The sequence below is a fragment of the Hyaena hyaena genome, unplaced genomic scaffold, assembly GCF_003009895.1.
Source record: "Hyaena hyaena isolate Hyena2069 unplaced genomic scaffold, ASM300989v1 scaffold_453, whole genome shotgun sequence".
Classification (NCBI taxonomy): Eukaryota; Metazoa; Chordata; class Mammalia; order Carnivora; family Hyaenidae; genus Hyaena; species Hyaena hyaena.
This window is the reverse complement of record NW_024081083.1, coordinates 1261412-1288083: the sequence shown is the minus strand read 5'-3', so window position 1 is coordinate 1288083 and position 26672 is coordinate 1261412. Positions and strand designations below refer to the sequence as shown.

The 26672-nt window shown below is 42.9% G+C and overlaps 1 protein-coding gene across 3 annotated transcripts in view; it reads left to right on the top strand.

The window, feature by feature from the left end:
- Positions 1-26672, top strand: part of SNX24 (sorting nexin 24) — a 162541-nt gene that overhangs the window by 102805 nt on the left and 33064 nt on the right. For all 3 annotated transcript variants that reach the window (XM_039253429.1, XM_039253430.1, XM_039253431.1), the window contains exon 3: positions 3463-3567. In XM_039253429.1, the coding sequence (XP_039109360.1) occupies positions 3463-3567 (105 nt within the window). The remainder of the gene's footprint in view (positions 1-3462; positions 3568-26672) is intronic.

Genomic DNA, 26672 nt, shown 5'->3' with positions numbered 1-26672 from the left:
AGTGGGCAGTCCAGGGCTATTGAGCCGGTTCCAGGAGCTGTCAGGCACCTGACTCCTGTTTCCTTTCTGCTCAGTCATCTTAAATCCCCGTCCTCTGACCTCAAAGTTGCCTCATGGCGGCAGACGGTTGCAGAAGCTCCAGCCATCATGGTCTCATTCTGTGCAGGAAGGAAGAAAGTGGCGGTGGACGGGTGTGGGGTGCAGTGGGACAGAAGGTACAAGCCAGCTGCATTTGTTCCTTTTTTTAGAAACATTTTACTTATTTTTAAAACTAATCTCTGCACACAACGTGGGGCTAGAACTCACAACCTGAGATCTGGAGTCACACACTTCTACCACCTGAGCAGTCACCCTGAGTCTGTTCCATTTAAAATTTTTGTTTAATGTTTTTATTTATTTCTGAGAGAGAGAGACAGACAGAGAGAGAGAGAGAGACAGTGTGAGCAGGGGAGGGGCAGAGAAAGAGGGAGACACAGAATCTGAAACAGGCTCCAGGCTCTGAGCTGTCAGCACAGAGCCCAACGCGGGGCTCGAACCCATGAACCGTGAGATCATGACCTGAGCCGAAAGTCGGATGCCTAACCGACTGAGCCACCCAGGCGCCCCTGTTCCATTTTAAAACTGAAAAGACCTCAGTGACTTCTTATTACCACCGTCTTCCACTCTCTGCAGAGGGGTTTAGGAAATGTGGCTTTGGGGCTGAATTTAGTAGAATACGTTGTTGTTCCTGATAACGCAGAAGCTCTTGTACATTATTTTCATGGCGCTTGAGGTCGGGAGGATTGGGCAAACACAGGCTCAGCCTAACCGTTTCGAACTGGACTTGCTGATCCGGGCAGTATACAAAGACTGTTTCTTTTTTGGCTAATGGTAAATATATTCTTATATTTGAGAACGCCTTTTTTAAATATAGTTTGAGCTGCTAGGCTCTGTGTGCCCTTTCTTAGTGATTATCATGCTCTTTATTTGCATGAGTAGTAAAGGAGCCATGTGTGAGGAAAAAACTTTTGTTTGTCTGAGTTTTTGAAACTTTGAGAAACAGTTATGACCCCCTAAGCTGCTGTCTAGGCATTTTACAGTATGATAACCCTATTCACACCAGAATCTGGATATTTAGGTAAGGACCTGAGTTCAGGATTCCCTCCATAAATCCCTGCTTTGCTTTCCCGGCACCTCTTAAAATAACCATTTGGAGTTGAGCCCTGGGAAAGGTAGTGACCTCCATCCCCACCACCTGTAAGTGACAGGTGCTTGCTGCCCTGCTCCCTTACCTCCTGCTTGTTCATGACCTGCCAACCCTACCTCGTTTCTGGGGTCTCTAATAAACCTTCTGACTCTCCTTCCTTTCTGTGGGTATAATGAAACCATGCCTTCGCTCCAGACAAGCCCATGGGGTTCATTTCCCCAAACTGGGACCTCAGATGCTCAGGGCTTATGTCCCTCACTCAGCAGATCGTAATCTGCGTGTTTTTTTAAAAATGTATATTTATTTATATTTTAGCGAGAGGGAGGGAGAGAGAGAGAGAGAGAGCGCACATGAGAACTCATAGGAGCAGAGAGAGGGAGGCAGAGAATCCCAAGTAGCCACTGAGATGTCAGCACAGAGCCCAATGTAAGGCTCAGTCTCACAAACCGTGAGATCATGACCTGAGCCAAAATCAAGGGTCAGACGCCTAACCAACTGAGCCACCCAGGCAGGTGCCCCTTTAATCTGTATATTCTTACTTCCAGCACCAGCTCTGGCTTCCCACCACACAGTCTCAGTAGGTTTTCCAAGTTTTTAATTAGAATGTTACCCTTCATTCCATTTGAGTCTGTGTACTGATTTCATGTTGCTGCTGTAAAATCTTAGCTCCAACTTAGGGCTTAAAACAGCACTCACTTATTTTCTTCTCCTTCTTGCAGTCAGAAGTCCCAAAGGAGTTTCCCTGGGCTAAAATCAGGTCCTCACCAGGCTGGAGGGCAGCCTCCAACCCCTTTCCTCTCTAGCTTCTCGAGGTCACCTGGGCTCTCAACCCTCCCACTGTCATCGAAGCCAGCCACGTAGCGTCTCCAGGCTCTCTCTGACCCTGACCCTCCTGCTTCCTTCTTATAGGGGATCTTGTTATTATGTGGAACCCACCCAGGTAGTCTAGGAGAGTTGGCCCATTTGAAGACCCCTGTACAAAGTACCTTGCTATGTAAGGTGATGTTCACAGGTTAGGATATTGACCTCATGGTATGATAAACCTCTCACAGGCAGCTCTAACTCAAGTTCCAGTATAATTTTTCTTTATGTATGTCGTCCCTTTAAACTGCTGCCCTGAAAGGCTTAGCTGAGAGCCATGATTTTTCATGAACAGAATTTGGACCTAATTCTTAAGAACATTGGAGGGATCAGTCTCTCTGTTTTAAAAAGCTTAAGTTCAGGGGCGCCTGGGTGGCTTAGTCAGTTAAGCGTCCAACTTTCGCTTAGGTCATGATCTCGCGGTTCGTGAGTTCGAGCCCCGCGTCGGGCTCTGTGCTGACTGCCAGCTCAGAGCCTGGAGCCTGTTTCGGATTCTGTGACTCCCTCTCTCTGTGACCCTCCCCTGCTCACGCTGTCTCTCTCTCTCCTAGAAATAAATAAAACATTTAAAAAAAAAAAAAAAAAAGCTTAAGTTCATTCTATTGTAGATCTTTTGAGAAACTCTCTAAATGGTGGGGTCTAGTTCACATGGCGTTTCCAGCAACATGGTTAGAAACATTGCATTTTAGGGGCACCTGGGTGGCTCAGTTGGTTAAACGTCCGATTCGGCTCAGGTCATGATCTCATGTTCGTGGGTTTGAGCCCTGTGTCAGGCTCTGTGCTGACAGTTCGGAGCCTGGAGCCTGCTTCGGATTCTGTGTCTCCCTCTCTCTCTGCCCCTCCTCCACTCATGCTGTGTCCCTGTCTCTCAAAAAATAAAATAAAACATCCCCAGTTCTTTGGACTCATTTGTTTTGATTCTCTTCTTGTGTGCTGTGGGCACTGGAGTAGAGATTTCTGGGAAAAAAATAAAATAAAACATTTAAAAATTTTTTTAAAAAGAAACATTGCATTTTATACTGCTCTTTCATTTGAAATAATATGTAGAAAGACTTTACTTCTTCTGAGCAAACTTTCATTATATAAATTGATTTTGAAAATTATAAATATCTTTACCTCCATTATAACGCATTCACTGAGCTTTTGGAAAAAAAATAATTGCAGTCTGAAATACTTGGTGTTACACAACCACAGCAAAAAGTACCAAAACAATAAAACCCTTGTCCTTAAACCTACTCATTTAGGAAAACTAAGTAAAGAATTTTTTAACAAAATTTCAGTGTGATTATACTTTCTTGTATCTTTTTATTGGAGATAACTGTGACTCGTTTTCTTTTATTGCCTTTCCTCTTCAAATAATGTCTTTATCATTGAGACATTTTCTGTTGTTTTTTTCCTTTGTTTCTATCTTATAGCTTAAGAAATGTATAAAAACTCCAGAAATCCCATCTAAACATGTTAGGAACTGGGTCCCAAAAGTCTTGGAGCAGCGACGGCAAGGCTTGGAAACATATTTACAGGTAAGATGTGTTTAGATCCTCAGTTAATAAAATGTAGTGTAAATAAACTTATGTCTTGATATTTTTTCTCAGAACTTACGGGTGAGATACAAAGTATATCAAGCAATCAAACATTCTAGATTAAAATAAAGAAAGCTTAAAATTATAAATATATCATTGGTTGGTCCTTTTAGCTTTAATGAAGTTATGTTTGAAATTGGTTATGTGGACCAAGGAAGTGAAAATTTAGTATCAAGGTTAAAACTGATGTAAGGCAAATCTGTCCGTGTTTTAATTCAGCGCTATGAATTACTTTTTGCTTTTTGTTTTCTTTCCAAGATTTATTGCTTTCCCATGGCATTCCTAGTCTTAGTTTTGGGTGTTGAGGACATAGAGAAATTGAATTTTTGTTGGTCCCAACCAGTCCGTCTATGGAATCAAGTTGAGAACGAATGTGTAAGAATTGTGTCTGATGAAGTGCCGGCTTCTTTGAATATTAGAATGTGGTTTTGGAAAAGAATGCATTAGGAGGCCCTTTTGTGCAGCTGAGAGGAGCAAGTGGAACCATTGAAGGAAATAAAATGCTTGTCCTAAGTGACAGGAAAAGCAAAGAAATGATGGACCGGTGTCAGCTTCTCTCCGTTTTTAAATATAAAAGGCTAAAGGGCTCAGATGAATATTTCATGGAGTTGTTAATCCAAAGAGCAGCACACAGGGCAGGGGCAGGGATGGCACAGGTCCGGTGTTCAGCCAGGACACTGAACAATTGAGAGGCAGATGCATGGGAATGACTCAGGTGAGCGTGACCGGGAGGACGAGGAAGAGCAGAGCTGGACCTCCCCTGAGAGTTGTGGATTCGCCGTCATGATCTATCCATCTGAGACGTGTTACATCACAGAAACAGCTGCCGTTACCGTCCCTTTTATGAAAAATACCTTGTAACCCCTCACACCTTTAACCCCGAGGTGGGTTCTGTGCAGGCAGGTGGCTGCAGGCTCTGGGAAGCCAGCACACTGTTTCCACGACAGAGCTTTCCTGGGTGGTTGTGCCTGAATCACTCTTGGTTACAAGTGGAAGAGAAGCTGTCACCGCAGGTTTCACCTCACTCTCCCCCCCTAGGTAGTTGCCAAGAGCCTGTTGGTGGCCGCATATAATTTTCTTGGCCTTGATGGTGTTCACCGAGGAAAGCTGACCTGCTGGACACCTTGCGAGCCTCTGAGGAGGGCCGTCTTGACTGTTGTTGTTCTCTTGCTCTGGGCCTGCTTGTTTTCACTGCCTCCCCCTGGGAGTGGGCGATTAAAGGGAAGGGGGATCACAAAGGACAGGAACACGTGTGGCTGTGTTCCCTCGGACTCCGTACGTGGAACTGTGAGTGCTCCCAAGCTTCTGGCAGCGTTGCAGAGTAAAACCAAACTAAAACACCAAAACACGAGACTTTAGACATTGTGTATGCAAAGCGTAGAAATTCATGTGCTCTGTAATTAAACGGAATAGGTAAACAGTGCATTCTTACTCATAAGCCAGATTTTCCACGGATATTGTATATCTTCAAGCTTTCGTAGTGAAGAATGCTTTCCTCTCTTTTCTCTCATTGTCTTTGACACATGACTTCCATTACTACTTAGTGTAAACATTTTAAGTTGTTTGTACTTTGGATATAAATATGCAGATAAAATCATCTGGCACTGAGAAGAGTTTACAGTGACTCTCAAATTGAGCTTGGAATTTTCTATTCTCAGAAATAGGGCTTGAAAGATGTGGTTGAGGGACCGAGAGGGCTTGGTTCCTGTTGTGCCTTTGATATTCATTTTCTTGTCACTTCAGTCCCCAGAGAGTTGAAGGAGCTTTCTCTTCTCTCTCTTCTACCTGATTCTCTTTGCAGGCGGTGGGAGCTAGGTGGAAGTTGCAAAGATGAGTGGGAACGCTTTATCAGTCCCAAGTGAAATGAAAATCCTGGGTTACACTTCATTCTGGGATAATTTTTGGTGTGTAAGTCTCTTGAGGAGGAAGACAGTCTCCATGATCTCATGGTTTGTGAGTTCGAGCCCCACATCGGACTCTGTGTTGGCAGTGCAGAGCCTGCTTGGAATCCTCGCTCTCCCTCTCTCTCTCTGCCCCTCCCCAACTCGTCTCACTCACTCTCTCTGTCTCTCTCTCTCTCTCTCTCTTTTTCCGAATAAATAAATAAACTTAAAAAGTGGAGGAGGAGAATAAGACAGTCTGCATGAGCTGTACAGGATGGCCCTGTTCTAGCCCATAAAGCTGAGAGAGTAGTCATAGCCCAAAGTCATAGCATCTAAAGCTCCCTGTGACCTTGGACATTAGCTAGTCCTGCCTGCCTCCTGCTCTTCAGTTACATTTGTAATTATCTGTCTAGCCAGTTTGCCACCCATAGAACAGGCAGATTAGCCCTCACAGAAAACACCTCTTCCACTTGTCCAGAGATCAACTAGTACATTCTGGACCATGGCTAAGTGCAACACCATTCCCTAAGGTGGCCCATGCTGCTCTTTTACTTTAGAGATGGAGAAGTTGAGGTCCAGTATGGTTACGAAAACTGCCTCACTTCCTGGAGTTTATTACTTAAAGAGATGTCTTGAAATCTTAGTTTCTTAACTCTCAAGAGACTCTTTTCAAGCTGCATTGTAGATTTTTCTGATTTTTCAGACTTGACATAGTTTTAGTTAAGGCTATATGAATAATTGTAAAAGAAATGTCCTTATAACCATAAACTATCACAATTTAATTAACTATCCACCCCCATCTCCCTTGATAGATTGATAGATTGGGAATTTTTTAAATCTGTAACTTGCATAGTTAGAATCCTACAGGGGGCGCCTGGGTGGCTCAGTCTAAGCATCTGACTTCAACTCAGGTTATAATCTCAAAGCTCATAAATTCGAGCCCCGCATCCAACTCTGTGCTGACAGCTCAGAGCCTGGAGCCTGCTTCAGATTCTGTCTCCCTCTTTCTTTGCCCCTCCCCAGCTCATGCTCTCTCTCTTTCTCTCTCTCAAAAATGAACAAACATTAAAAACATTTTTAAAAAAAGAATTCTTAGGATTCATTGTGTCTTCCAACTGGGAAAGTTCCATAGCTGCTGTCTAGTGGGGAAACTACACCAAGTCTCTAACGAAAGACAAGACGCATAGAGGACCTAACCAGGTCTAACGTCCCGGAGTCCCACAAAGAACGAAGAGGGGAAAATACAAACGTAGGGGAGGAAATCATCAAAGGAAAAACAGTTGAACATTCTCCCAAACTGGAGGCTCTGGGCCTTGACGCTGACCAGGTGCTCCAAGGGCTGAAAACAGAGAACGACAGAAGCCCTCCGGGGCTCAGACACAGCGGGCAGCGTTTCAGTATGTCAGAGATAAAGATACATACTCTTTGAGAAAAGAAAACAAACAGTGGGCAAGGCTGAGGTTGCACCATGGCCCGGTGGAATGGGCGTGTCCCTCTGTGGCCTTCAGTAGCAGCATGAAATCGCAAGCCGGCCTGGCTTCTTAGTCAAAGATCTTTCATGGGAACTTCACATGAGTCACTTGTCGCAGTAATGTGAGATTTATGTTTCTGAGAAAGGGACCCACATCTCTTGTCATTTACTTAAGCACAACAGCGGTTTATGTTTTCATCTTGTTCATAGGGAGGGAACAACAGTTAACTCTCCAGTGAGTGTTGGGAGATAGACCGAAGCGGCTCATAGAAATCAAGATTAAGGATAATCTCAGCCAGGAAGAAATGCCTTAAAGAAAAATTCACTCGGGGTGCCTGGGTGGCTCAGTTGGTTAAGCGTCCAACTTTGGCACAGGTCACGATCTCACAGTTCGTGGGTTTGAGCCCTGTGCCGGGCTCTGTGCTGACGGCTCAGAGCCCGGAACCTGCTTCAGATTGTGTGTCTCCCTCTCTCTCTGACCCTCCCCTGCTCACGCTGTCTGTCTCTTTCTTTCTCAGAAATAAATAAAACATTTAAAAATTAAAAAAAAAAGAAAAAGAAAAGTTCACTTGAAGAAAACAGTTCCACAGCTGGTGTGGGGTTTGTCCTAAAGCACACACAGAACTCTGTGGTCAGAAGACCCTATTCTCTGACCAGCCTGCCCCTCATTTGTTTTTTAACATGTACAATATTGTATCATGTTCCCTTGGGCCAGTAGTCTGCGATGGACCAGAGGATTACATTTTTGACACCTCCACTAGTGCGTGAAGCACTTATTGAAATTGACCATGTGTGCTTGAAAACGTGTCTTCTCTAATTCTTGAGTACACTGAGCTATATATAAGCAAATGAAGCTTGTTAAGTGTGCTCTTCAGTCAAATGTGGCTTTTTGATCTGTAGGAAGAAAGGTGTGTTCAGATTTCCCACTTACATTTCTACGATTGCTCTGATGATTGAGCTTAGTTCAAACATCCCTGCTTTCTCTCTGGGCCCCTTCTTTTGTGAGCTTTTGCAATTCTTGCCTGCTTTTGGGTTGGTGGCTGATTTCCCCCACACCCCCGCCCCCCGTCCTTTTTCTCTTTGCATTTTCCTTTCTCTGTTAGTTTATATCTGTTCTTGTCATAGTTGCCTGTTCTCTTTAGTCTCCTGAGTGCAAGGATTTTATGATGTTTCACATCTGATCGTTCTAGATCTAGGATTCTGGGTTGATGGTCCTTTTTTGCCGGGGGGCACTTGGAAAATATTGTACCCCTTCCTTCTGGCTTCTCTAGTTTCTGATAAAAAAAAAAATTCGACTGTCGTATTACCGTTTTCCATTAGTACATAAGATGAGGTTTTAAGATGTCTGTTTTCAAGATTTTATCTTTGTCAATAGTTTTCAGAAGCTTAATGATAATGTGTTTTGGTGTGTATTGCTTTGGATTTTTTCTGTTTGGAGTTCTCGTGTTTTTCTCCTCTCCACTTTCTCCTCCCCTTCCAGGACTGTGATAATAAGGATACATGTGTTGTGTTTTTGTTGCTGTTGTTTTTGTTGTTTGTTTTGGTATGTGTGTGTGTGTGTGTGTGTGTGTGTGTGTGTGTATGTGTATGTTTGATGTAGTTTATCATGGCTGCCTTATAAGTCATTATCAGATCATTCTAACATCTTTGTCTTCTCAGTATTGGCATCTATCAATTGCCTTTTTTATTCAGTTTGAGAGCTTCCTGGGTCTGATATGAGGAATGATTTTGGTTGATTCCTAGACATTTTTGTATTATGTGATGAGACTTTGATCTTATTTAAACTTCCCTTCTTGGCTGGCCTTCTCTGATACTGCTCACCCTGAGGGAGTATTGGGGGGACTTTATCTCATTTCTGCCAGGTGAAGGTAGAAGACCAGATTTCGCACTTGGCCTTGGTGGACACCTGGGGTGGAAAGGGTGTTCTTCATTACTGCTAAGAGGATGAGAGTCCCAGCTTCCCCTTGGTCGCCACTGACCCTTTGGATGGGGCATATTACTGGCTTGGGGCACTGAGAGTCCTGGCTCCCTGCCTGGCCGTCTCTGACTCCACCCTGGCATTGAGTGCCCCATTGAAATCTCACGAGGTTGGAAGCCTATGCTTCCTTCTAGGCTTTCACTGGATTGAGTGGAAGTGGACCCACTGTTCTTTCTGTGGTCTTTGGGTTGAGTAGAGCAATCAGTGTTTAAAAGTTTTCTCTCTTACCAGGCTATCTCTCTTACAGTCTTTTTACTAAAGGAAATGGGCTTTTATTGTAGCTTTATTTGCATCTCTTGATATTCTCTGGCTGCCAGCTTTTTCTGCTGCACGTCGAGATATGTGAAGCAAAATGAAATCTCAGGAAAGATAAAATTCACCATGGTGCCAGCAGGTTTCATTTCTTCCCTCAACCTTAGATACAATGTCCGATAAAATGTTTTGGTTGTATTCAGTAGGAGGAAAAGGGGAGAAGTATAGCTATTCAGAAATTGTTTTTTGGTTTTTGGGTTTTTTTTTTTAGCTAATCTGCCTGAATGTTTCTTTGGGGGTCTGTTTCATCCTTTTCTAATACTTTCAAACTCTTGGTTTCCCAGGAAAAATGGTAATCACCATTTACCATTTGAAACCATTGGGCCGTTTTTGCTGTTTTTGTAATTTTTTTAATAAGTAATTTACAGAAATTGAAATAACGAGAAAAATGAAAGACAACGTCACTAAAATTTTGATCAGAATTTTGGTATCACAAACTCAGTCTTCGTCCTTATTTTCCTACTTTTTAAATGGGCAGCATCTTGTGAACAGCATACCTCCCTGATCTTGAACTATTACTCTGTGTGAACCTGAAACATAAATCATCTTGTAAGCACTGTAAAATCTTCCAGATTTTAAATATATCTCTAGTAGATTCTAGCTTACCATTGTTAATGGATCTTTTTCTTAGACACGCATTTTCACAATCCAAATTTTAGGAAACCTTGATGCTATTAATGTGGTGAAGAGACAATGGCTTATATCTTTGCTGTTTAATTCTAAAATTATGAGTTTGAGCCCCACATGGGGCTCTCTGCTCTCAGAATTGAGCCTGCTTTGGATCCTGTCTCCCTCTCTCTCTGCTCCTCCCCTGCTTGCTCTCTCTCTCAAAAATAAATAAAATCATTCAAAAAACATTTAAAATAAATTTTAAAAATTTAGTACAGAACACGTTTTTAAATTTCTGGTACTAGCCATATATAGTACTCCTTTCAAGGAATCTCTGACAGGGCCCCCCGCTGCTGCCAGTGACTGGTCATGCTGGTACTGGAGCAGAAGGCTTTATAAAATGCCACCTGTCGTGCACATGGGCTGGAAAATAGACCTTCGACATTCCCTCAAGATAGTTCCCAGACAGTAGTGTTACATCATGACCTAAACATGTTGGTTTTTTTCTTTTTTAAATACCTAGCCAGTACATAGGCTTAATGTTATGGAGGTACATCGAATAATATTTTTTTATCTGCCTTTGACCCTTATTCAGCCACCACCCTCCCCACCCCAACGTGCTTAAGAAGACATTTTCTTCCCAAGTAGGTTGGCTTCTTGATTCCCCTGGGAATATTTTCCAACCTTTCTTTATCTTTTTTTTTTTAATGTCTGTTTTTTATATTTGAGAGAGATAGAGAGACACAGCACAAGCAGGAGGGAAAGGCAGGAGAGAGGGAGACAGAATCGGAAGCAGGCTCTAGGCTCTGAGCTGTCAGCACAGAGCCTGACGTGGGCTCGAACCCACAAACTGTGAGATCATGACCTGAGCCAAAGTCAGATGCTTAACTGACTGAGCCACCCAGGCGTCCCTATCTTTTTTTTTTTTTTTTTAATTGTTATTTGTTTTGAAAGAGAGAGAGCAAGTGAGGGAGGGGCAGAGAGAGAGGGAGACAGAAACCCAAGCAGGTTCTGCACTGTCGGCGGAGTCGTATGCGAGGCTCAAACCCACAAAACCTGAGTTCAGGACCAGAGCCAAAATCAAGAATCTGATGCTTAACGGACTGAGCCACCCAGACACCCCCACCCTTTCTATCTTTATCTTTCTCTCTTCATGAGCTTCTTTACTCTTCTAAAGATTCTGCAGCAACTTGGTCTCATTTTCCCCATTCTGCAGTGAGAAACTACGGCTGACAGGCTGGACCGAAGTTTTATTTTGGTAATTGTTGGGCAAATAGCTGCAGGGCTGCCTCATCACCTGTTGCTGCACGAAAATGCTTGAACGGGGGTCCCAGTTACCGCCAGCATCGCCCGGCCCTTAAGTGTCTGGTGCCACCATGGTGTTGTCTCAGAAATGTCCTCTTTTACTGAAGAAGCAGCTTCTCTGTGACTTGGAACACACCCTTAAACCATTTTGTGAATCCCGTTTTCTTGCTTCCACACTTGCCTTTTCTTTTTTTTTTTTTTTTGATTGAAGTATAGTTGACTTACGATGTTACATCGCTTTCAGGCACACAGCACAGTGAGCGGACAGTTTGAAACACTACGCAGTGCTCGCCGCTGTAAGCTTGCTTACCATCTGTCACCGCACAGTGTTCTTACACTGCTTTTGAGTGTATCCCCCTGTGCCGAACTTTTCCTTCACAGACTTACTTTTTAACGTCTGTACACCGCTTATAAACTGGATGTTTTACTCTTACATTACATAAAATGTCAATTTTATGGCCCACAGCCATTTTTTAGATCTATTTTCATTTTGGGTTCATGTCTTTGAAGTGTACTAGCACTTAACATTCTTTTGGGGGGTACTGTGCAGCCCCCACAGCCCCCAAAGTGTGTATTTTGTTTTACTCATTCCCTGAGCATCGTAAGGCAGGCACAAGTGAGCTGACAAGGACAAAGTAAACGAAACTGAGCTGAAATACAAGGCTTTACTGTTTTCAAGGTTGACTTGCCAGAGAGGGGCTCCCTCTTGCTTTATCTCAGCAAAACTGCAAAGCACTACCTGTCACCGACTTCCAGGATAGTCAGTGGGCAGAACGGGAGAGGTTCAGTTTGGAACAGGTTCCTATTTCAGATCCTGGCATTATCATTACGTTAGTTTTACTTCGTAAAGGAGTTTCCTCCTCTTCATTCTCACTCATGAAATCATAGGTAGTGACAAAGGTGACAATGTGTCTTTCGTATGATATTTTCATCCTTTTCCGCTGTCTTCTGTTTTGGTACTTTTAAGATAGATGCATGTGTCTCTTCCTAGCCCTCCAGCTCTGGCGGAGGAATAATTGAACATTTCTTTCTTCATCCAGCCCTAGGAGGGTCATGTCCTTGATGAAGCTGAGTGAACGGACAGGGTGCAGCACGGAAGGTCTGTGCCTCACAGCTCGGGTCCTTAGAATTTTGAGTCTCAGTCCTATAATAGAGGCTTCGCTTCTTACCAAGGACTTCCTTTAAAATGCACCTGAAGTAAAGCACAAGCTCTTATGTACCAGGGGTGGGGGGCGTACCATGAAAAGAGGGATGTATGGTGTGGCCTTCACCAAATCACCATAAAAGCCTTGAGAAGTCACCGTAACTATGAAGGCCTTGCTTATAACACGAGACAAACCGTTCTTTGTTCTCGTTAAAGATTGTGAACAGTGTGTTAAATAATATTAATGGCTGGGATTGTCAGTACTTAACAGTACTTCCCTTGTACAAGTGATTTTATTGATCGATACAGACTCAATGTAACGGGGGCAGATTATTTTTAGTGATTTTATCGAAACCTTAACCAAGTTTGTTAGTGTGCCACATATCTTTAAATAGATCTAGATGATGATGTAGATTAAGAAAAGCAAACCGCCATCCATCTCTTTTTGATCTGTTAATAACTGAAATCCATCATTGCTAGCAAGTGTTTCCAGGTTGTGTTGCGCATACGTGTTTCTCTTGTGCCTGGTTAGAAGTCCTGGGGCCTTGTTTCACCGGTTGGTTGTTCATACAGGAAAACCCTAACCACTTATCCAGAATTGGGCAGGCAGGTTTGTTTCATACTTGGCGAAATAATTGACCAAACAGGAAAAAGAAAAACTATGTATCCTGAGTTTCATTTTTGTGGGCAGTGACCTCTAGATTCTTAGGTTTTGTGATAGTTCTTGAAGACTTTTTTGTGTAAAGCTGAAAACACTACGAAAACTATAAATACATAACATAGTATGTGATATGCCTTCTCGTACATTTTAAACGTTTGTAGTTTCAATTATAGAGAATTATGCTACTTAGTATCAGATGTGTTTTAGTTTTCTCCGTGATTTGCTTGCTTCCCATTGATCTCAAAATGAAATGAACTTCATTTAAAATGACGTTTAGTACTTGGGGCACCTGGGTGGTTCAGTCTGTTAAGTGTCTAACATCCACTCAGATCGTGATCTCACAGTTTATGAGTTTGAGCCCCACATGGGGCTCTCTGCTCTCAGAATTGAGCCTGCTTTGGATCCTGTCTCCCTCTCTCTCTGCTCCTCCCCTGCTTGCTCTCTCTCTCAAAAATAAATAAAATCGGGGCACCTGGGTGGCTTAGTCGGTTAAGCGTCCGACTTTTGCTTAGGTCATGATCTCGCGGTTCGTAGGTTCGAGCCCCGCGTCGGGCTCTGTGCTGACTGCCAGCTCAGAGCCTGGAGCCTGTTTCAGAATCTGTGACTCCCTCTCTCTCTGACCCTCCCCTGCTCACGCTGTCTCTCTCTCTCCTAGAAATAAATAAAAAAACATTAAAAAAATTTTTTTAAATAAATAAATAAAATCATTCAAAAAACATTTAAAATAAATTTTAAAAATTTAGTACAGAACAAGTTTTTAAATTTCTGGTACTAGCCATATATAGTACTCCTTTCAAGAAAACAATACCTTTTCCTTTCAAGGAAACAAATTAAACCAGTGGTGTTTTTTTAATGTTTATTTACTTTGGAGAGAGAGTGTGAGCATGTGCGGGGAGGGGCAGAGAGAAAGAAGGACAGAGGATCTGAAGTGGGCTCTGTGCTGACAGCAGGGAGCCCGATGTGGGGCTCAATCTCACAACCCCCAAGCTGAGTCCCCCAGGCGCCCCTACCAGTGTTTAGAAAAGTCACATAGTGCCTTCTTGATTTCCTTGGGTGGCTGAGTCTGGCGAAAGGAAGCTTGACCTACAGAGCTATGGATATTGAGCCTTCAGAGGTAATATAGGTCAGTGCAGGTAAGGACAGTAAAGGCAATTTGAAAAACTCTCGGAACCTCTCACATGTCCATGGTCTCATGGAGAGGAATCTGTGAGAAAGAAGGGAAGGGAAGGCAAACAAGCACTCCAGTACATTCCAAAGTACCTTTGATGAGGCTTACAGCTTAAAACTTAGGGGATTTTAAGACTATGAAATATCATAGTCTTGCTTTGGCAGTGTGTACTGATTTAAAACCAAAATACTCTTAGTAGTCATAAAGTTAGCTTTAGGGCCCTAAACCGGAGCCCTGCGTCGATAAGATGAGTGTTTGGGGCTCCATCGTCCTGGACAGCTGTCTCTGCTTGTTGGCGGGCTCAGGGCTGCATGCTGTTTCTAGGAAAGGGGGCAGGTGATATGTGGGGTGTTAACATACAGACCTGGAGTGCTTTCGGAGCGCCAGCTCAAAGCCCCTTCCAGAAACAAGTGGTCACCTTCATGTCATTTCGTGTATATGCACACAAAGGTAGCCACATACTTCTTTTTCTTCCCATGCAAACTTACCTTAAATTGTGGATGCTTTTGTCTGATAAAAACTTAACACCCTGAGCCAGCATTACACTTCTGTGACTTTTCGTTCCTTCAAGATGGCTATGATAGTGGGCGTGACTCTGTCTTCCGTACTGCCGTTTTCCATTCTGAGAAGATTTTATGAAGCCTGACATCAGTCTTTTTTTTTTTCTTTTAATGTTTATTTTGAGAGAGAGCGCGCATGCGCTCGTGCATGTAGAGAGAGAGGGAGAAAGAGAATCCCATCCCGTGAGATCATGACCTGAGCCGAAGTCAAGACTCAGACGCTTAACTGACTGAGCTACGCAGGTGCCCCGAGCCTGACATTATTCCTGAGATACTTTTGGTTTGTATTTTACCAGATCTGTGTGTGATGGACTCCTGAGTTTTAAAAGAACCGGCTTTTTTCATCAGGTTTACTTTCAGCTTGGTGACTTCAGTTGAATCAAAGAATCTGTCCATAGTCTTTTATTTTCTGATAGAAGTAGTCTTATTTCCTCACAGACGTCACGAGTTGCCTCCTTGAAGATTTACATATTTTTAGTATGTCAGTATTTTGTTACTCTACTGATTTATACATGTGTGCATGTTCAGCAGCTTTGAAGAGCATACAGATTTTCTGTAGTTCTTCCACTCAGACCCGTTTCTGACTCAGGAATAGTTTTTCTTCACAAAGGACATTGGATGATATATACAGACATTTTTGGTTGCCACAGTTTAAGGATGGGGTGCTACCAGCGTTTAGGTTGGGGGCGTGAGGAATGCTGCTGAATATCTTATAGTGCACAGGACAGCCCCCAACAAATAGGCATTTGCTCCAAAGTGTTACGAGTGGCAAGTCTGAGAAACCTTGATTTAGACATCTCAGAGTTATGGTGTGCCTCCTTTGTCTTTTTTCATATTTTTAATCATATGTTTTAATATATTTGATATGTCACCTCAAATACACTTAATATTATACAAAGTGTATATAGTGCTTTATACACTCCCCGCTTTATTTAAAAACATATCTTGGGGTGTCTGGGTGGCTCAGTCAGTTAAGCATCTGACTTCGGCTCAGGTCATGATCTCACGGTTCACAAGTTCGAGCCCCATGTCGGGCTCTGTGCTGACAGCTCAGAGTCTGGAGCCTGCTTCCGATTCTGTGTCTCCATCTCTCTCTCTGCCCCTCCCCCACTCATGCTCTGTCTCTGTCTCTCTCTCAAAAATAGATAAAAATATTTTTTTAAAAAGTTAAAATAAGAACATATCTCAAACATGTACCATAACTATATTAAGTATTTCCCTAAGACAAGGTTTTTAAAAACACCTTTACTTTTTTAATTATGGAGATTTTTAAGATGTATAAAATGAAATATCCATCATCCATCTTCAGTAATTATCAACTCAGGGGCAATCTTGTCTTCCCAGACATATCCCACCTTCCCATATTATTTTGAAAAAACTCACAGATATGTTTTATCTATATATATTCCAGGATGTATCTGCAATAGATAAAGCTTCTTCTGAAAAACTTCTTTAATAAAAGCTCCACTACAGTGGATCCTAGGGATGCATTATCTTTCATTTAAGAGCCTGCTCTTAAGTTCTGAGATTGTTTTTAATTTTCACCCTAGAGTGTTTTGGGTTCTTGGGGGTTTGTTTTTGTTTGTTTTCAGGGTGGTTTTGCTTTTTTCGGTTTTTGTAGCTCTTCATGTGGCGTATTCTCCTGGTTCTACAGGTAAAGGAGAAAGTGTGCAAGCTAAGCAAGGCAAGAATTAGCACAAGACCCTTAATTTCATTAAACACTGTGTAACTGGTAAAGATTAATGTCCATATCTCTTGCTAATTCTTTCCAATTACTTAGTTCATATAAATTCCCAAGCCTGGTTAATTATGCTGAAGTCAGGTAGTAATTTTGAACGCCTTTCTAACAACAAGGGAATTTTCCTGGTCTAACCTTGCCCTCTCACACAGCCTCTCAGCAGATTAGGCCCTCGGCCCGGAGTCCATTCATTTTCTGCTCAGGCCTAATTGCTGCCGACTGGCTGCCGCAGGTACCTGGATAGCCTACGTTTCAGGAGGCAGGGACTTTGGAGAACAAATAAGGAAAGATTAATTGTTTGTTTTGGTCCCTCCCAAGAGAAATGTGGGTGCTTAATCAAGAAAAATAATTTCTTCTGTTGATTTGGCTTATTTGGAGAGAAGATAATTGTGTAAAGGTACGTGCCAAGCGGTGCCTTTTCTAAGAGGTATTGCCACTTTGCCCCCACAAGAGACCAGGGCCCGGGGAAATAAATGCAGGACACACTGACAAAATGGAAGAGGAAGCCTCACATTTCTCATAGTAAGTAATCTGGCTGTTGGGCTTTCATTTGGACCAATAGTGCTAGCTACGGTTGTCATTTGTTTTGTCCAGATCTTTGGAAAACTAATCAGGGAGACAATGGTGTTAAAAAAAAAAAAAAAATCAACAACACTTTTCCAAATTGTTCTTAATTGCTGGAGTCCACAGTGAGCTAAATGCTGTGATGTTTCCAATTAAGGAGCCTGTTTCAAGCAAGCGCTATTAAATCTATCTTTCCCAATCTGATAAATAAGCGATCAAAGAGTGGAGGAGATTAATTGAGACCAATTAGTTCCAGATTCCTTAAAATAGGCAATGTGGACGCACGTTGGTAATGATTTGGGGCAATTTTTGGTAGGGGGACAGTGTCCCACCTTCTGGCCAATAGAAAAGGAAATTGTTGAAATGTTATCATACTGCTTATGATTTTTAGTATCGAAAACTATTTGCTTTCTCAGGTCTCAAGTTACCTGAGAAAGACTTCTGACCTGTTCTAAATCAAAATTGACCCTTGACTTCAGTGAATGAATTGAAAGAGAAATGTCTGTTGTCCCTCTGACAGGAAGGAATCGGGTTGTAAACACCAGAGTGTCTACACTAGGCAGGAGTCAGGATAATTTTTCTGTAAAAGACCAGCTGGTAAACATTTTAGGCTCTGCAGGCCACGCAGTCCCTGCCACAGCTACAGGGCTTTGCCGTTGTAAGATGGTAAAAGATGGTGCTTACCAAAGGAGAGGGCCAGTGTTCTAACAAAACTTTATTTACAAGGGGATGCAGCAGGCCAGATTTGGCCCTCGGGCTATAGTTGACCCTTGCAGGTAAAGGCCAGTATAGATTGGGGCAGACGGAGAAGGGCAGAGGGCTGGAATGGAAGAGTGTGGCCTGGCATTGGCGAATGTGGATTCAGAGTCCTGAACCTCCACTCACTGCTGTCTCAGCCTCGGGTCGTGACTTTCCTGTCTGTGCGCCATTCACCTTTTCTGTAAAGGGAGTTTAAAAGGCATACCTCATAGAGCTCTGAAAGAGGCCCACGTGAGCTCATGTATATGAAGCACCATCTAGTTCCTGAAAGGGGAAAGGCATTCATTAAAGAGCAACTTCCCCTTCTTCCTTAGGACCTTAGTTAGCATATATATTTTGTCCTCATTTTCCCCCAATCACACAATATCCCCAGGACACAAGGGTTCCAAAGAGCCACACGGATTAATGCCTCATCTTAATTATGTAGCCCTGGAAATTAGATTAGAGGATATTCCTTCAGGAATGATCTCCCCAAGTCAGCTCAGACCATGACTAATTCAAATACTGTTGGGGGCCATACCGGGCGGAAATGTCCAAGACGCTGCAGGACCTGGTCACTAGGAAGTTCCAATGGAAATCTTGTATCCGTTCAGCCACTCATTGGATCATAAAAGACATACCCTTGAAGGAGCTGTGCTGGGCCGCAAATCTGCATGGCGCTTTGCATTTAGTCCTTCCCAGCCCTTACTACTATTCCAGCTCCACAGAATCATCTGGTATTTGAAGTTGGAAGTCAGTCTGCTTAAATCTGGACTGTGTTGTATACGACGACGTGCCCTGAGCCTGTCTGAAAAGCACCTCTGTTTTCCTCAGTACACAAATTTCTAGCAAGTAAATCGGGTAAATCAGTTTAAACCTTTTGAAGACCCTGCGGGTCAGGGGAGAGGATCTGAAGCGAGTCCGTGGAGGAATCTCGTTACAGCCCTCTTACTGGCAAGTGTCTGAGTGTTCACGGTCACCCCGCTCGAAGGTAGAAAGCAGGCAGGGAACTTGCAGTTACATTTCTCTTTTATCTGACACATGAGTGAGGCAAGCTTTATGACTATTGCTGCTCAGACTGATTCTGGCCCTTCCATGAGTCCCGATGGCAGACAGCCTGGGGCCCACGACCAGGGACCCCGCCCTGGTGCCCTTGAGTGCGTGTTCGATGCAGCGGCTTGCTTCTCTGCTGCCTCATGAGCTTGTAGTACCAACTGACGCTCACGGAAGGCACATGTCGCTTAAAAGCAAGCCCAGCGAAGGACAGGCAGACTGAAGACGAAACTGGGGATTGTGCGCCCGGTGTACGGTGAACAGCAGGAAGGGGGCAGCACTGGTGGTGGGCGCTGTCCCTGACTCCTGCCAGCTGGCCGTGACCTTGGTATAACCCCTCCCCCCCCGGCCCTCCACCCACCCCCCCACCCTCTGAAGCCCCCAAGAACTCCGAGTGCAAAAGTAGGTGGCTTTTGAAAGAACACAAGCCCGGGAGAGAACGTTTTGAAAATTCAGGATGTCTGACAAAGTTTCTATCATTGTGCAATTCGGCTGCCAGGAGGAATGCGTGTACCTAAAATTCTCTCTACCTGCCTTAAAACCTGGAAACAGAATTTTCTAGCCTGTTCACAAACCTTTTGCAAGAATAGTTTCAGTTGGGTCCTGTATCCAGATTTTGCTAAAGGCAACATTTTCCCACTCGTTCTCCAGGAACAACTATGTGACATCAGGAAGGAAGGGAATTTCCTGGCCAAACCTCATTAAAATATCTTTGTGTTTCTGGAGGATGGAATTGGAAAAATTGGTACATTGACTTATAAGTGTAGCTGTCGGACCTACCGGGCTTCATGAGATACTGTTTTCAACAAAGATGGTTCTGAACACCAAATATTTCTGAAATAAACAAAATTCACAGTCACTCTCGAACATAGTGCAGAATGATCATTTAAGATCACCTTGGGGCGCCTGGGTGGCTCAGTCAGTTAAGCGTCTGACTTTGGCTCAGGTCATGGTCTTACAGTTTGTGAGTTCGAGCCCTGTGATGGGCTGTGTGCTGACCGCTCGGAGCCTGGAGTCTGCTTTGGATTCTGTGTTTCCTTCTCTCTCTGCCCCTCCCCCACTTGTCCTCTGTCTCTCTCTGCCTCTCAAAAATAAATAAATGTAAAAAAAAAAAAAAAAACACCACCTTAAGAGGGGTGCCTGAGTAGTTCAGTCAGTTCATTCCGTTAAGCCACTGACTCTTGATTTTGGCTCAGGTCATGATCTCATGGTTCATGAGTCAGAGCCCTGCATCTGGCTCTGAGCGGACAGCGTGGAGCCTGCTTGGGATTCTCTCTGTCCTTAAGGCAGCATACTCAGTCACATTATTCTCATGTTAAAGTATCATTATTTGTATTTTCAATAAAAATCAACATTTTGGGGGGCGCCTTGGTAGCTCAGTCAGTTAAGCATCTGACTTCAGCTCAGGTCATGATCTTGTGGTTCACGAGTTCAAGCCCCGCGTTGGGCTCTGTGCTCACAGCTCAGAGCCTAGAGCCTGCTTCAGATTCTGTGTCTCCTTCTCTCTCTCTCTGCCCCTTCCCTGCTCATACTCTGTCTCTCTGTCTCTCAAAAATAAATAAAACATGATCATTAAAAAACAATAAACATTCTTTGTTTCATTGATAAGCACAATGAAATGAAATTTATTTTAAATCTTATTTCATCTTTATATTACTTAAAATTTCCTTTTGTGTATGTTTTACATAGCACATAATTAAGGCAGTAATACCGTTATATGGTGTATAACTCAGTAAGTGCATATATTTCAGGGTGAAGCCTGAGCTCCTTTTCCTCTGAGAGGCATAGATGAAAAATGTTTGGGACGCTGCTCCCTCTTCGGCACAACCTTCCCCTGTTCCGTTCATGCCAAGGTGTTTTAAGTAAAGTAATGTAGTTACAGTGTGTTTAGAACTTGTGAAAATATATTTTTTTTTCCTGCAGGGATTATTTGTAATTTATTAAACAAAGTGCTCTGTTGCCCAAAAATTTTTTTAAGGGACCTTTCCCCATTCAGAACTTGGCAAACTCCCAGATTCCTTTTGGCCTATAAATGGCAGGTTATTTTCAGGCTCAACGAAGGGCCTCACTTCCACATCCCTGAATCCACAGTGAATTCTAGTTGGGGCAGTACATTTAGAGTCTAAAGAATGTCTAATACTCTTTATTTTTTGAGAGAGAGAAAGGGCGTGCACTGAATAATGGCAGAGAGAGAGAGAGACAGAGAGAGAGAATCCCACTAGAGGAAGAGTGAGAGAGAGAGAGAAGTGGGCTCACCTGAAGTGGGGTTTTAGTTCACCCCGTGCAGCACTCAAACTCACGAACCATGAGATCATGACCTGAGCTGAAGTCAGGTGCTTACCTGACTAGGCCACCCAGGCGCCCAAGAATGTCTAATACTTTTAAAAGCATTCCATCACTTTGCCTTCTCTACTTTTCTTCTCCTCATTTACAGAATGGGCATTGTTTTACTTGAATTTTACTTTCTCCACAGATGGCATTTGCCTCCTCTGTGGGGATTGTGGCTTTTACCCTGTTTTCTGTATTCCCTGAGCCTCATAGTGATTTGAGATGACTTGTCATTGTCTCTTGCCCCAGAATGCCTTTCAAATAGCAGATAGATAAACTGATTTCTCACTTTCTCTCCCTCATCCACCTGGGCAGGAAGGTAGAGCAGTGACATCTGTACAGAAGGTCTATTGTTGAAACTCACATTGTCGCTCTCTCTCACTGTCGCGAACCATTCACGATGACGCCTCATGCCCTTCCGTGACCGTCTTCAGCTCCCAGATACACAGCCGAGTTCAGCACCGCCGTACGCAGGATGCTCCTTGGGCACATTCCCAGTATGACTCATCATTGCCTTGGCATCTTTCCGGTGGAGGCTTTCTCCACAGAGCCTCTCTGGTACTATTTTGGAAAAATCTGGGCCATTTGGGGCCACTCATAGGTTCCTTAATAAAATCATTCTTGTCTCTAAAAGTGGTCCCGGGACTGTGCCCTGCAAGCTATTCATCATCAGTCAGAGAAGTACTTCCCCTGGTTGTCACCATCCCACCATTAGTCATTATTCACTGTATCTAGATCCACCTGGCAGTTTTCCTCATGATCTCGGGGTTCTCTTGTTCACCCTGAGGTGGTTATTCCTACTCACCATCGTCTCTGACCACGATACCCCCTGCTAAAATCAGGTACCAAACTGTCACGTTCCACATTCTGGAATCCAGAATTCCAGCCTTACTCTTGCTGTCTTGTATGTGCCAAGCACACTAGCCAGTGACCTGCTCCCTTGTCTTGACCCTTGTGTTTATCATACCCCGTACCCGGTATGTCCCTTCTCCTGTCTGTTTTCTGGAGCATCCTCAAAGGCTCGTTGGCAGTTCCTCCTCCTTCACGAGACCTTTCTTGATTCTCCCCGTACCCAGATGTGATGCTGTGCACCCGGGGGCCCCTCAGCTGTCCACACACCAGCACATCTTCACTTCTCTTGTAGCTCCTACGGTGCTGGTCTTACTTCTCCACGGCAGGTTTTCAGTCCTGCCTGCCACCCAGCTGGGCTCCCCCAGACATCTTCCACCTTGAGCTCCGTCCACCCTGACGGCCCTCCAAGCCTGTGAGATGGAGAGTTTGGTTTTAATGATATCTGATATCATTCTGACCCTGTCTTTTGTTATTTTTTTTGTCCCTTTCTGATAGTTGGAGACGTAATCTGAGATTGAAATAAACGTCATACCCACATTCATCATGCAGCTTTTCATTGCATTGCATTCTCTGAGTTGGTAGTGGTATTTTGGTATTATTTGGTATGTGCAACGCTTAAAATTGGGCTGTGTAGAAATTTTAAATTGTGTACAGCAAAAAAAGTCATCATGAATTCAAATCATAAGACAAAAAGCTTGAAAAATATGCATAATACATAGGACAAAAGTCTGATTCCTGTGGTATGCAAAGAGCTGTTACAAATCACTAAGAGGAAGATAATCCAGTAGGAAAATGGACAGAATTTGCTTAGGTAAAAAAAATTATAAATCTCAGGAAACAAGAGAAAAAGATACTCCATTATAAATCAGAGGGTAGTAAATTAAAATGAGATGTTTACTTACTGAACTGCAAAGATTGAAACGAAACATTTGTACTATACCTTTAAGGCAGCTGCCAGTTGTGACGACCTTTTGGAAAAGTAATTTGGCATTTCCCTCTCTAGGAATTTATCCTACAACTATGCTTGCATAGTTGGGCTATGCTGTATGTAAGGCATTTATTTCATTGCAATGTAATTATACTAAAAATTGCCCAATAAGGTGGGAATTGGTTAAAAACGTATTGAAATATCCATACCGTAGAAAGCTATCCAAAATACTCCACAGCAGTTCCAAAGAATGCTTTAACTCTCTATATGTAGTGACAGGGAAAGATGTCTAAGACTTATGGACTGATGCCAAGAAAAATAAGGGAGGTTTTCCAGAGATCCTTTTAATGCTTTGTCTTATGATTAGTAACATTCACAATTTAGAGCTCTGTGAAGACCGGAACACAGGGAAATCTTGTAATCGGAGTCTGAGAAAACAGACAAATGGGGAAGATCCTATCTTTCTATGGTTGAAGTTTATAAAAGCCTTATTTAAGTATAAGAAATCCTGGATATTTATTTATTCTTAAAACCACAAGCTTGTCTTGCTCTTCTTCTTCCTGGCAAGACAAATCACACGAGCTCAGTATCCCGCTGTACTACTGCTAGCCCCATAAGAAAATTTGCTGTAGAAGTCCACGGATGACACTCACTCTTCCAGATTGATGCTATTTATTTTTCATTGGCACAGAAAAGGTTGCTAAGCATCCCCTGGTCAGATTCTGCCAGCCCTTTGCAGCGGTAATTGCATTGTTCCATGTCTTTATCAAGGAATCCCTTGCCAGTAAGTTTTTGGGAGGGACAAGTGTCAAGGATGAGAAGCCACAATGAAGTGCTCGTGACTGAGCAAAGATTACCCTGCTCAGGTCAGTCTACAAAACTTGTCAGCTTGCTGCCCAAATAAATGCCTAGAGTGCGTAAAACATGGAGCAGAGTGACCCCAGGAAGAAAAATCAATTGCAATTCATATTTCATATGTCTATAATTGCTTGTGAAAGCATGGCACTGGTTTGTTTGCAGGGCAGCTTCGCCTCTCCCATTGTTTCTTTCCTCATTCTAATGGACGTGTCTTTCACATGCTTTGATTTGCAGTGAAGCAAAATTTGGGACCCCCCCCCCTTTTTTTTTCAATGTCTGTATTCCCATTCTTATTACCGGTGCCCTGGACTGGGTTTGATCAGTGCATTGAACTGTAGACAGGCATAGACCATGCCCTAGAAATGGCTATTTTGATTTGAGATTCTTGAAGCTCTGGGTGTTTTCATTATTTGCTTATTCATTTCGCTTTGAGGTGGGGGCGGGGAGCATCGTTGAAGAAATCACCTTTCTTTGGGAGAGGTAGTCATTTATCACGATTTTAAACATCAGAATTGAAATTTCTGTTTTGTAGTTGTGATCTTAAATGCTTCCTTATCAGGACATGGGACCCATAATAGCTGCTAATTTGGAAAATCAACCCGGTGTGTCCTCTCAACCCTCTCTGGCTCCAGTCTCCCCCTACCCCAAGTCTTGATCGTGTGTGGCTACTTTTGGATTCGTAGCCTTTCTATGGACTGAGATGTCATAGGCATGGAGAAAAGGCTGCTTACTTTATGGATTACTGTTAGGTCAACAAAACTTTGGCAGCATTGATTAACTTGACAGTGAGTACAGCAGTACATTTATCACTTATGGCTGTGCTGTAGAAAATCTAATAAGAGGCAAACAATTCCCTTTAGAGCTGTAACAGGTTCACTGTGGCTAACTGTGCGTGCACTGGAAATTTCTGCCTTTAAATTATACCCTTGCCGCTGGTTGGGTCATTGACTCAAAGCTACTACACTTCTCTAGTCATGCTGCTGTTATTAATTGCATCACTGTTATTTGACTTAAATAAATATTTAAATGGTACTGTCTATGTGGTGTTTTTTAAAACACATAGGTGAATTAGATACAGTTCTAGAATGATGATTTTGAAATAGTAGCTAGAAATAGAGAGTTCTAGTGTGTGGGACCAGGAAAATTACTTCCCACAGTTAGTACTGTCTACTATCTTGTGTGGTAATGGAGAACTTAGGGGAAATCGTAGCCTGCCCTAACTACACTGTAAAGACAAGTATTTGTAAAATACTCTTTGATGTGAAATGACTACAAACACGTACTGAAAAAGATCCGGGGCTTTTTTCTTTTTTTTTTTTTCCTTCATGCTAAAGATATCTCATTAAGACGTGAGATATTTATTTATTTTCCTTCCCCCTACAGATTAAATAGCTTTGGCCATTTTCCTCATATATCACTTAGATTCTTAACACTGCTCTTAGGGGTCTATGTAAAACATATGACACAATAGATTTATTGGACGGTACACATTGTATCCAGTGATCAGAGAGGTATGGGTCAGTGTGGGGGATTCAGCAGATCTGGGTAAGTAAGAGAAAGGTTAGGTCTTTAAATTGTTGCAACAGTTATCTGGAAAACTGGAGTATTTGATTGGTAGGAAACGTGTCTCTCTTGCGGTAAAATATACAGAAAATCTGAAAACACGCAAAAAAGCAAAGCTGCCTTCTCAGGGCAATCCTTATTTCATGTGAGACTGTTTTTCTTTTTATGAAGCTGCTTTTTTAGACTTTCTGAAAAGCTGTCTAATTTATCTTAATTTTTTTCTTGTTCCTATGCTATGCTGAAATTCACAACTCAGCTCGAGAGACCTGGTTAAAATGGAAAAAATTCCAGTTTTTTTTTTTAATGTGTTTTTGGTTCTTTTTTAGTGCTTTGTATTTTGCTAGAAAACAGTCTCGAAATGAGGGATTTTATACGGTAGCATCTGTGAGATGATATAGTTTTCTTTGTTGGGAGAAAAGTATTCTGCCCGAATCAATTGTCAAGAGGTTTAATATAATAAGGCAGCTTGTTGTATGACTAAAAGAAACACCGTGCACATGAAATTCCCACAGCAGTTTGTTTTTAGAAGAAAAACTGAGTTCCCCAGAAACATGAATACATTGAAAACCAAGACTTAATAAGACAGACCTTAAGGAAGAGCAGAAGGGGTTGCCACCCAAAGGTCCATGTCAGTGATCTCATCCGATATTTCTCCTTGAGATTCTAAAAGGCATATAAACCCAAATTACTTTTTTCTGGAGCTTTGAGGAGTGCTGGCTTTGAATCAGTAACATTCAAGCCTGTTGATGTGAGTGTTTTGACTTAATTCACCAAGTCTGTGTTCTCTTGTGTAATCTATAGGGTAAATGTAATATATCTCCTTTCTAAAAACTGCCTTTTCGGGAAGGGCCACGTCTGCCGCTGTGGATTTCGCAGGTCACAATAGCCGTACCCCCACCGCTCGCCCTCGTGAACACAGGCCGGGTATTGATTAACCATCACACTGGCATCAGAACTACTCTTAGGATTCAATTTTTTTGTTGTTTTGCATATTTTATTGATCAAAGTGGTAAATGAGCATCAGGCGTGCAAGAAGACGATGAATTGTTTACTTGCATAAAATAACCTTTCAATAAGGGAAGATGCATGGCTCACACTCTGGTTCTGTTCTGCGGCCCGAAGCAGATGGCATTCAGCTGCTATCGATTCGCTTCCATAGTTAAGGAGCAGCCTGCAACCCTGCATGCCCACTGCACGGTGCAAAGGGAAATGGGGTGTAGGTTTGGAGGCCAGGATGGAAGCCAAGAAGGCCTGGCTGGCCCTCCCTCCAATCCCAAGGAGGAAAAAAGAAATCATATTTGAAAACCATGAGTATCCACTTAAATGGAAACT